Source organism: Microtus pennsylvanicus, chromosome 2, assembly GCF_037038515.1.
Source record: "Microtus pennsylvanicus isolate mMicPen1 chromosome 2, mMicPen1.hap1, whole genome shotgun sequence".
Lineage (NCBI taxonomy): Eukaryota > Metazoa > Chordata > Mammalia > Rodentia > Cricetidae > Microtus > Microtus pennsylvanicus.
In genome coordinates, this window is record NC_134580.1 from 59,955,814 (window position 1) to 59,968,115 (window position 12,302).

A 12,302-nucleotide genomic window follows, 5' to 3' on the forward strand; every position below is an offset into this window, starting at 1 on the left:
CCAAACCCGGTGGCCTGAGTTCCTTCCAGAGGCTCACATGACTGAAAGACAACAGACCCCCAGAAGTTGGCCTCCCCATCTCCTCAAAAGTGCTTCCATTGCACACATGTGAACACAATAAATAAAATGTAATATAAAAGTATAACTCCATACAAGGGTTTAAAACTTACGTGTTAGCCTCCTAAACAGAATTCCTCCATTATTTTATTTACAAATATATAAAACTACTTGATAAAAATCTATACTGTATTTATCCTATTATAAGTGTACAGAAGATATTTGCTCCTAGATCGCTATGCATCATACACAAGGCTTTGTAGAAGTGGTGTGGACAGAGGCACAGACTGTTGGGTAATCTACATCAAAGATGGTCCAGGCCAACAGACAGATACAGGTAAACTGTAAGACCGGGTTCAGGCCACTTTGGGATTTCCTAGAGGTCAGTTAAATCAAAAGCAGAGCTTAATGTGTTATATGATTTAGAGAGAATTATTCTGTTATAATTTCAGTTTTAAAACCAAGCTGGATTACACAAGGCTCCGCATTGGTACCGTCTTCAAACTGAAGGATATGCTAAGTTAAGAGTGCTGCTAAAACCTCATAACTCAGATGGCTAGCTATGATTACCATATAGAACTGTTTTAAAATATGCAAAACAGAAAGCATTCCAGCCATGTAAAGGATAGGACACACTTCTATCCAAATTTTTCTTACCTAACACCCCCACAACACCTCATTTCTACTTTGTGCTGCAGAAAAATCCACACCTTTCTTAATAATTTATATTTTATAATTTATATCATGAAGACAATAGAGTACACTGTGTCAATGATTTCCTCAATATCTAGATGGATGAAATCCTTTCTCTAGGCATTCAGGACCTCATATATCAATCTCCTCACAGTCCAGGCCTTCACAATGACTGGACCTGGCAAGCTGAGAAAGGACAGTAACAATGACATCTGTAATAAGGGAATTCATATGTTACCCCAGTGCATCAGAAAAAAACATGCTACATGTGACAGCTCCCAATTTCAGTTGACAGCCAGCCTTCACCCTTCAGGCCTGAATTCTAGCTCTTGTCTTCAGCCTTTACTTGAGACACAAGTTCTAGTGCAGCCACTGTGAACACATTATCATTATGTGAACAGTTCATTCCTGGGTATATTAATAATCTCAATAGTACAACACTTATACACATCTCAATAACCTTATAAGGCCATCTTCAATAAAAATTCTTCTTGGGTTCTAGAGAAATACAAAAACATCAGATGAAGAGGAAAAACAAATTTTTGTGAGTATTCATAAATACTGTGAGTCATACATCATACTGTACATTAAAAATGTGTTTAAATTTCAGATTATGAAGCCAGGTGCGCTGGTACATACTTATAACCCTAACATTTGGGAAGTGAGGCATGAAGAATGTAAGATCAGACTTTAAAACTAATTAGACCACAAGAGGAGTTTAAATTCTGTCTGAACTATATGTGACAATGTGTGCACACGTGTGTAAAACCACAAACTGTAAGTAAATGACAAGGATTGGTGCCGCTGGAGTCCTCTATTTCAAAAGTCTAAGTCAAAACATATAGAACACGGAGGCACTCTCATCAGAAGAGAGACGTCAAAAGAAGATATAGGCAAACACAGCTCAGCTAGCTATAAAATGTGTGTTGGGGGCAGGGAATAATTATCAGAAAAGGTACAATTTATGCTTCTTGTCTGACATTACTGCCTCAGAAGACAATCTAACTCCATCTGTTGTCAACATCACAATGCTACCTTCGTCATAATATAAGGACTCCTTTCGGATTAAAATGCAGATGAAGAATCGACCTTTCTTTGGGAATTCTAAAGTGATTATTTGATGTTTTATTTTCTTACTTTCAGGTTCATATTTTATAGGATATTTTTAATTTCTGGGGCTTCCATACTAACCTATTTTCCTCTTGTTGACCACTTTGCAGTCTTAAAAACAAAACAAAACAAAAAAATACAATGACTCTCATTCTAGAAAGGAGTTCTGTTATTTCCAAGGCTCTGATATCTTCAACGCCCTGCTTCATGTCTTCCTGGGCAGCTTCCCTGTCCACTCCATTTCCATTATCCTCCACATAGCAGATACAATATAAGAGAAGGCAGGATCTTGCCTTCCCTAAGAGACAAAGCTACAACCTCCGTCAATAATGTATTTCCCCAATGCTTCCCAAGAGGAACAGGGCACAATTAAAAAGGTCACAAGTCAGTGCACTATTAGAACCTAAGGGCATCCTTGAATGAAACTGGCTCAAGCACAATTAGAGAAATCAGTACATTTGTCTTCCCTTGGAACAACCCTGCTCTTATGGTTCCCATCAATTCAGTATAAATCTGACTGATCTTATCCAAGAAGTTAATAGAAAATTGCTCACAGTGGGAGACCGCCACCTCAGTTTCCAAGCAGAGACAGATGGAATTTCCCAGATGGTTTGTCACTGGAAAGTGAGAGGCTGGATGTGACTTCACAGGAAGCATGGTGGAACAGAATACCTTCTTGGCCTGCACCCATGTCATAGTGAGGGGTAAGACTGATTCTCTTGTAAATAAATCTTAATTGCCTCCATGGCCCAGCAGCTCCTCCTTCCTGTCTCAAAGGGTTGTTAGGTTGTACACTGAGGTTCAGCTCCATCTATCAAGACATCACCAGGATCGCATCTACATACGGGGTGCAAACTTAGGACGTAGATAGAGTCACCTCATTTCATGGAAATTTTCACTGAAATGAACTTAAAACACAAAATAGCCGCATAAACGTAAAAGGCCAAAGAGCGCGTTCGCGGTGTTAACTGGACTGCTAGGCCGGGCAGATGAAGCAGGAATACAGCAGATACAGAAATGGGTGTACAGTCTGAAATGGGACCTGCTCTTTTGAATAAGGGGACATGCTCACAGTTCCCTGCTTCTTAGGAAAAAGTAAGAATGACTTATTTCAGGATTCTGTTTGTCTGTTTGTGTCCCTCATTATAGATTGGTGCAGCAAGGTCATAAAATAAAAATTCGATAAGGAGTCCAGTGAGAAGGCAGATAATGTGGAAAGGACCCAATCCTAGGTACAAATTGGAAACCCTGTAAAGAGTTTATCTATTTCAGAACGGAGACTTCAGGGAAAGTTTTTGTCAGAGGCAACCTTGAATAGAGAAAGTAAAATTGGAAGGAGTGCAATGAAGGGAGGCAGGAAAGAAAGGATTTCAACTGTGTTAAGAAAGGACCTCCAGATGGATCGACGCAGGAGATGCTGCTATCCAGGCAGAACCAGGCAGAGAGCCTCCAAGAACGGGAGTCTCTATGTAGAAAAGCAGGAAAAGTTGTAAAGGAAAACCAGGAGGACCTGCTTAGGCACTGCCAGTTCGATTTCTTTTGTACTCTGTAGGATCTAAAGCACTAGAGTTAGGGGCCACTGTGTTTTAGGGCTCACTGTGATCTAGATTTTAAAAGATGAGAAAGAAGGCAGAAAGAGTTACTGAAAGAATATGGTGACGATCAAGGGGTCTGTGCTGGAGGTACAATCTGCAGCAGTGGCACAGGACCAGGAACAAAAGAACAGAGATCTGGAAGGAGGACGTGAAACGGAGAACACTGCACTCGGGGAACTGACTCCTGAGAGAATTAGGGCAAGCATTTGAGATGAAAGAGGAACCTTGGAGTAATGTGATGAACTCCCCTGCAGAGACAGGAAAGGGGGAGCAAAGCTACAGTGGGAAGAGTGTCTTTAAAGGCAGAAGGAACTCTCCCACCCCATCATGACCACTGAGCTGGAGGAAGTTAGCGGGAAAGGCTAGTAGGAAAGGTACTTAAAATAGTGGAAATTCGCTATGTTAGAGAAAGCGAGAAAGGCAAGGTTACAGATTTTTGTTTAAATGTCATTTGTAAATTAGTAGCTAAAGCTTTACAAGTGGATAAGCTCCCCGAGGCACTGGGAATGGAGGGAGAAGAGAAGAAAGGCCAGAAGTGTTTGGGGGAAACATGCAGAGTTAAATGAAAATGAGCCAAGGTTCAGAGAGAAGCAGAAAGTATAGCAATATTGAGCTCTGATGAAAATGAATATTAAAAAGGAAGATATCATTCACAATGTCAACATCAGAAAAAAAGCCTGAGATATGGCAGAAAGTATTGCTTTAGCAGAATTATCAGCTCTCTCATGGACATGGCAAGACTGGGAAGGCACCAGTGGATATCAGGAGAAAGTCCCTAGTAAGTTCATTCCATTGTGTTAGATTTTGACTTTTAAAAGCATTTATTGATTGTTTACTATATACCAATGGTGGAGGCCCAAATGGAATAATAAAGATTCAATAAATCTCTGTCCTCTAGAGTCTCAAAATTTATTTAAATACTACTTTCAAACTTAGTTTTTTTTCTTCTGCATCTTATTTTACAAACCATAAAATAGATATTCACAAGCTCTCATGGACTTCCAGACTTCCAGAACCTGAGATCGTTAATTTTATATGCTAACTCAGAGGATGTTTTTTAACCAGAATTAGCATTTAAATTAATCAACCCTCAACAAAGCAAATAACATTCCATAGTACAGGTAGGCTTCATTCAACAAATTGAAAGTCTAAATTCAACAAGTAGATTGGTTTCTCTGGTCACAAGAAAACTACAGACTTGAACTCTCCTATTGTCCAACCCACAATCACAACTATGGATTACAATATCCCCTTCTTGCTTGATCCAAATGCTACAGTAAATCTCTATGTTCAGACACATCCTGTTGGGTCTGTGTCTCCAAAAAATCGTAATCACCTGACAACGAGTTAAATCTTGACTTGCAATGTCCCTAGATACCAAAGTCAACAGTCTTATACGTTTAGTCTGGGTTGGGTTTCTCTGAAACTTTTAATGTGCCGGTTTCAATAGATCATTTGTATAGATGACAGACTAGTAACAGGGGCTAATATCTGTGGATAATTCATGTATGTGTCCTCATTTAGCCTCAGACTCCTTATAAACCAAGTATGACTGTTCCTACATTATAGACAATATTTCTGAGATTACAACAGGGTTTTAATATCAAATAATTGCTCAGGAGCTAATTATGTAACTACCAGACGTGTCAGTCTTCTCCTCTGCAATACTTTATTAAAGAGATATCTACTGTTTTCTCACATGTAAAGTAACCTGGCCCAATGCACTCATTTACTTTGTTGCTGCTGCTATTGTCAAACCTTTCCAGTGTGAAGCATCTACCAAGATAAGAGGCTGTTGGGAAGCAAACATTTACTTATACATTCAGCGCATTATACTATTCCAGGAATAACTTCTTGTCTAATCAGGTTTTTTTTTCATTTTCTGTACAGAGGGGTATTGGAATAATCTATATACATACAAATGCCTGGTTTGAAAAGGCTTCCCACAGAAGGTGGCATATTATTAATGTACTTCAAGATGGAGACTTGAAAGATATCAAAAGGATTTGACATCTGGCATGGTGACTCAATTAATTACCATGTTGGATTAATTAGTGTGCTGAATCTCCCGAGCCAACACCATGAGTCTGAGTAACATAACATCAGTTGGCAAACAAGTAATTTCAATGAGTGTTCTATCTCAAATTTGGATCAAAGATGGGCAAGAAAGGCTTAGTAAGCTATACATTTTTGATAAGGAAATTTTTTCTTCATGTCATTAAAAAAACATTGAAATACTGTCCAAAATTTAAAGATGCAATAGAATTGCACAAATATTTGACTAATTACAAACTGCTTCATAAGCAACATTTTGCCCATGGTGAAGCAAGCAAAACAAATCAACAAACTATTACTGCTTATTTTTTTATAAATTTGGTATCTATGTAAAAATCGTTATTATGTTAAGATATGATATAAATATTCTACTGAAGAGGCAGTGTGAGAAGTCTTAAAAGTTCTGAAATCAATAGCCAGAACTTTTGTCTTCTCATCTATGAAACCAAAAATTGAAATACAGTAGATTTATAGATTTGTTACAGGGGTAGATGAAATAATCAATTCCCAAATTTAAACATTCTAGTCTAGAAATAAGTAGGCATGCATTATACACTAGTACATACTATGCAGTGATCAGCGTACTATTACATGCTATATGTAATAGTACAGGTTACATTTAATGATGCAAAATCAGATCAAGTTCTAAAAGAGAAAATGCTTTCAAAGTAAAAATATTTTAAAAGTGTACTGTGGTAAAATATCTACATTTTATGATTAAGCATGTTACCTCTAATAGAGCACATAATTAAAGATTTAGACTCTAAAAGGAGTAAACTGAGGCAGTAAGGTATTCCTATAAAGAATTATTAGTCACAGCCAGTCTTGTCCCATAGAGAATTCATATGCCTCACATAGGAGCAAAAATATTGGACACTTCAAACATATAGACTGCATAATTTAAAAATATTAAATATGGCATAAAATGGCTTTGGAATGGTAGAGGAATATTAAAACCATAAAATGATGGCCTGTAAGGAGAAATGAGAAGTTAAACCTTCACAAATAGGTTTATTTTCCATCAATCACAATTTAACAGGTGGTAAAATGTCACAAAACTACCATCCTGTGGTACAGGATGTACACACACAGTGATATAGAAGCTGATAAAACAAAATGATGCATTTTAATGTAGATATTTTGATATAACAAATGGGAAAACGTCACTATTTTATAAATGAGCTACAGGGGTCATTTCAATGGGAGAAGCTATTGACAGAACATGGAGAAATGACAAAAGTTTGAGGTGGTGTCTGATGGCAGTTTTAAATATGATCAATATCTTAATTCTCAGATGTCTGTTAAGCAGCGCTGGAGTGTAAGTAGAAACATGTAGGCAAAATGGGGGATGGGAAAGTCTCGTACCTTTCAGTGTCTTGAGAAATCAGGTACCCATACAATATCAAGCAGAGGGCTTTCTTGGCCTCAGAACTTTTATGTAAAGGTTGAACACAACTCGTAATGCTGATTACCCAGCCTTGCTTTTACAGTTACAGGCAGCACTTGGAAGGATAGCAAAGTTATTTATTTCTTATTTGTTGTGCACACCTATAATGTATGGGTTTAATTTGGGTCATCTGGAAAAGAAAGGTGATTTCAAGTATTTTTAAAATCAAATGAAGCCTGGCTCGGCAGATGAAGCAGGGAGCTGCTAAGTTACCTCACTAGCCAACATTTAGTATGAATAAGCTGTTTTTTTTTAATGATTATTTTTTTATATTAGAGACAAACAATTGGCAAAATGTTTGGAACTCCATAAAATTGGCAAAAAATACCCCAAACTTTTTTATTTTCAATTTAACAAGCAAACAAACAGAGATAAAACCTGATAAAGAATAGCCAAGCATCTTAGAAGGTCCACATACCAAGGAGTTATTATTCAGGTCCATCTTGCCAGCAAAGGGGCCCCAGGTTGTTCCCACTGGAAGTTGCTGCCGACTCTGAATTTTTCGTTCCCCATCTCTCTGAAAGGTTTCCAGCTCGCCTGCAGAGGTGAGAACAGGGGACGTTAGAACACTCTTACACACACATCCTAGCGGTAGCACCTGCTCTGCGTTTGCTCTCTACATCCGATGCTTTCAGTATTCATAGAGCGAAAATTAATTACACTTCCCTGAAAACCAACTGACCATTTAAAGAAAGAGTATTTGTTTTTATAACTGTGTTCAAATTCATTCCAGTTTTTTTTCTTCACTTTCCACACTCATTATCCACTGATATCATCCTTCAAAAGCAACATTTCCTTAGATTGTTAAAATAAAAAGAAGACCTCGGAGAATAAGTGATGGGTAAAATTCTTGCATCTGCTCTTTTGAAGAAAAATTATCTAGAGGGCATCTAAAAACAGTTGACAATATTCTGGTATTATTAATAGTTTCAACAGATAAAATAGGTACATATGCAATAAGGAATAGTGTTTCTTTTTCATAAAAACTGTTTTGGTAAATTTCCCCTATTCATGCATATATGATAGGACAATAACTTCAAGTCTATGTTCTTTATACTTTGAAAACACTAAAGGGAACCAAGATATAAAAATGTTACATGCATTTCATGGATTAGGAATTGACTGAATACATGGTTAACAGATAATTAACTATAAAAATAAATGAATAAAATCTAAACAAGGATCATGGCTTAAGATGAACAGGAATTCTCATTCCAGACGTAGAGATTTAATCACTATTTTTACCCTCAAAGTACACTGTGTCATAAGCAGTCCAAATCTTTTAACATTTTAAAATATTATGTCATCAGTATCATTTCCTGCTTTCCTGTTAATATTTCCTTTTGGCCTGTTCAACAGCAGATTTAAGAACGAGGGATAGAGGGATTCTTAAATAAAGAAACTTGTAGATGGAAAGCCATGCAGACTGAAAAACAGAATATTCAAGCTGGAACCCACTGCACTCTGAATATCTGTAGCAGGATCACGTTACAGAGTAGCTTCCATCTTCAATTTTAAATGGCAACCCCATCAAACCGAGCTCAGTGATATTTCTTCCCTGTTTCTTAATATTCATGCCTTCCTCTTTTAATTATTTAAATACTAGGCATTATCTTTTGTGTTCCAATTGTTGCTTTTTTTAATCAAATGTACAGAAACCTTTTCTATGCTGAATTATTGCACAAGCCTAAAATGTTTCCATTATGAAATACAAAGTTACCTGCGAGTCCAAAAGGATGTTCAGAATAATTTCACGTTCTAACCTTAGGGGTTGAATTTACATAGCCCACTCTCCACTTTCTCCCTCCCCTGTTCTAAAAGTGAAAGCAACAATCACGTTAAGATAGACACATATTCCTCAGTGTTTTTTGTTTGTTTGTTTTTTCCAGAGTAGAGCAGAAACCAATAATGCTCAGGAGCAAGGAAAGTGACTTCAAATATAGTTTCAGAAAAAGAATGATTTGATACTAAATAACACCAGGGCTTACACCCTAAACTCTGAAGCTTATTAAGAAATGGCTCAGGAGTTAAGATCATTGACTATTCTTCCTGAGAACTCAGGTTCAATTCCTAACACCCACATGACAGCTTACAACTGTCTATAACTCCAAAATTTGACATCACACAGCTACACATGCAGGCAAAACACCAATGGACATGTATGCATTTAAAAAAATTGGACAGGGGTGGCACACGACTATAATCCTAGCACTCTGGAAGCAGAGACAGGTGGATCTCTGTGAGTTCGAGTCCAGCCTGCTCTACAAAGCGAGTTCCAGGACAGGTTCCAAAGCTACAGAGAAACCCTGTCTCAAAAAACAAAAAACTAAACAAAACAACAACAACAAAGGAAGTATAATTATTTTTCTCAGGAGTAGAATAACAAACTCATTTTCAAGCTTTTCCTCAGCTTTGATTAATATGCTTGAATCAGCAGCTTTCTATGGAAAATCTGTCAAAGACAGAACAAAGACAGCAACCTATTTTCAAGGCAAGAACTTTACCAATTGAGTCACAGCCCCCAGTTCCACAAGCAATCTATTTTAATGTTTAAAAAAATCAGTGTGAAAAATGTCTTTCAATTTACACTTATCCACTTATTTATTCTTCGGAGATAACTTTTAAATTTACAAAGAAAATACCTAATTTCTCTCAGACAGAATTCTGAAAAGTCTCATGCGCTTACATTTTAAACAATGCCCTCATCTAAATAATGAGTTAAGATTTTTGTTTGTACATAAGGATTAGTTCTAAATAAATTTGCTTCTGTTCATATATTTATAAAAAGCCATGACATTTTTTAACGTGACACCAGAGGAATCATGAAAATCTTTGAAAACCCCTTTAAAAAGTAATTCATCCTGTCTTTTTGCCTTTGACATATTTCATTTGTAAAGGGTTCAGCCGCAGTCAAATAGTGACTCTTATCTACACCTGTGGATTAACAATACAGACTGTCTTTTAATGGAATAAGAACTAGAAACTTAGGCTAGATCATAAAGTAATATCCAAATACCTCCTAAGTTGTCAGATGTCACTGCATACATATTAAAATTTTAAGCAGAGCACAAATACATTGTGAGTTCTTCAACGCAACTATTACAAACCGCCCAGTAGCTATTCAAGCTCTCAACTCAATCTTTTCCATGCCATTAGACAACACCATTGTGACTGGCGTTAGACAAGGGCAGTCTCCTTTTTTACTTACTAAGATGCTGTTTTGAAGCTTAGGGAAACTCTTTTCTGTTGCCAAAGTAGTTTAAAAATAAACCATTTATTTGCAACTGTGTTTATAAAAAGCCACAGAGAAGCACAAGATCTTAAAACGTATTTGCTACCAAGAAACAACAAAAATAAAATGTTGATCTTTGAAAATTATATTAACCTTGTAAGTTACTTCAGAGATGGTATTATTTTAAACAGTAACAGGCATTAGGTAAACTAATGCACTAAAACAAAGATTTTTTTAAATCCCAAAACAGTCCAATAACAATCATCAAAAAGTCCCTCTAGAAGTACGAATTAGCACTCACTGATTAGTAAGTTGTTTTCCAACTCTGATGGTCCGTGTTAACAGTGTCGTTCACTGAAAGAACATGGGGCTCCGGAGTGATAGATCCCAGTCCTAGAACCAGGTTGCCCTAAAATGGATGGTTCACTGGAGATGTAAAAGCAAAACTCCAATTCATGCCTGATCTGGGTCTCCCAGCTTTATGCCCCCATTCATCAATTCATTCATTCATGTATTACAGAGATACTGACTTGACATCTGCTAAGCTCTAGACAACAAGGAAGTCTCAAACCTAAAGCAGCAAACAGCACAAGCCTGGGCCTGGAGTGTAGTGAGGTGATGGAGTCTGTACACCGTGGACAGACAAAACGATAGAACCGAGTTGCTATTTATATTTTAGGAGTTGGAAGAAAATTCCAAGGATGAAATTCAGGCTTAAAATTGCAAGCATGGCCCTTGATCCATGTGCCTTTGGAGAAGTCCAGGCATTGGGTAATGATTTGAGGAAGAAGGATCAAACAAATTTTGAAAATAATGATGGCTGATAAGGTGAATTCCACAAGTCTCTGGATCAAAGGGAATATTGTGGAATGGAAGATGTAAGAAGGGTCCATACTGAATAGTGAACAAATAATGGGAATGTCATGCCAGCCAGAGGAAGACACTTAACACTTCAAATTTCAGTTGTGGTAAATAAAAATAGGAATTGCAATAACAAATTAATACTATACAAAGTATGTAACAGATATTTAGTACTTCACCAGATCTTTGCAGCAAAGCCTCCCAACATCCACCAGAGTCTGTGGTCACAGCTCTGTCTCCTCTCTCCAAATCACTTCATATTTTCACGTACCTTCCTCTCCCTATCTACCAGATTTGCCTTTCTTATCAACTCTGACTAAGTGACTGACCAGCTTCCATCGCAGGCTCCATCCCTGCCAGGATAAGCTTATTAAAATTCCACTATCACTAAGTCAGCCCTTTGTACAAGATCTTGCAGTCACTCCCCTTTGACCTCTCCAAGGGGGCATCTGTGCTGAGACCTCAGTCTGTCCAGGAGACTGTCCGAGGCATCTGTCAAGTAATGGGTTCTGCTCCCCTGATGCCTGTGTTCTTTCGTTCTTCCTCATCTCCTCTTTAGTACCTATCCTGTTCTAGGAACTACTCCTGCTACCCAGGAAGCACCCACCGCACGTTTGTCTTCACAGATCCTATTAATAACGTTGCATGATCAAGCACAAACATATTTTCCTTCCTGAAGTTTCTTTGAACTAGAGAATAAACTGATCATCCCCTCATATTCCTATTGCGTTTAGAGTCCATTTAATTAGTGGTATTTTCTCTTTCGTAATTTCTTTCACTTCAATAAAAATATCAACAACTAGATAAACAGTGTTTTAAAATGACTTTCTCTAGGTAGATAATGATTTTGGTGTTTGGTCCTTACAAAATAGAAATTGAACAAAATTAATGATGTACAGATTTTCATAATATGTTAGGTGTCAATTTCAGGACATTAATGTTGATTTTAACATTGAAAGACAATCGTCTTGGTGTGTCTTTTCTTTCTATGACAACCTTCACACATTTCCTTTGAGCAGCCTCTCCTTGCTACTTCATCTGCGAAAGATAGAACTGGAAGAAAAATAAAGCCTTTACTTCTCTGCCCAGTTCACATTCTTTGCAGCTATTCTTCTAAATGAAGCCTTATTTCCAACATTCTGAGTAGGTTCACAGAGAAATGCTGAGACACTTAGGACGGGCTAATCAATTTTGGGAAAAGATAATATTGTTAGTGCTGTGGGCTGTGGCTCTTATCTTCTTGATAATGCAT

General features: G+C 37.3%; 1 protein-coding gene across 3 annotated transcripts in view; it reads right to left on the reverse strand.

Annotated features, from left to right (window-relative positions):
* Zfpm2 (zinc finger protein, FOG family member 2) overlaps positions 1–12,302 on the reverse strand; it is a 405,201-nt gene that overhangs the window by 196,105 nt on the left and 196,794 nt on the right. For all 3 annotated transcript variants that reach the window (XM_075961085.1, XM_075961086.1, XM_075961084.1), the window contains one exon: positions 7,376–7,494. In XM_075961085.1, the coding sequence (XP_075817200.1) occupies positions 7,376–7,494 (119 nt within the window). The remainder of the gene's footprint in view (positions 1–7,375; positions 7,495–12,302) is intronic.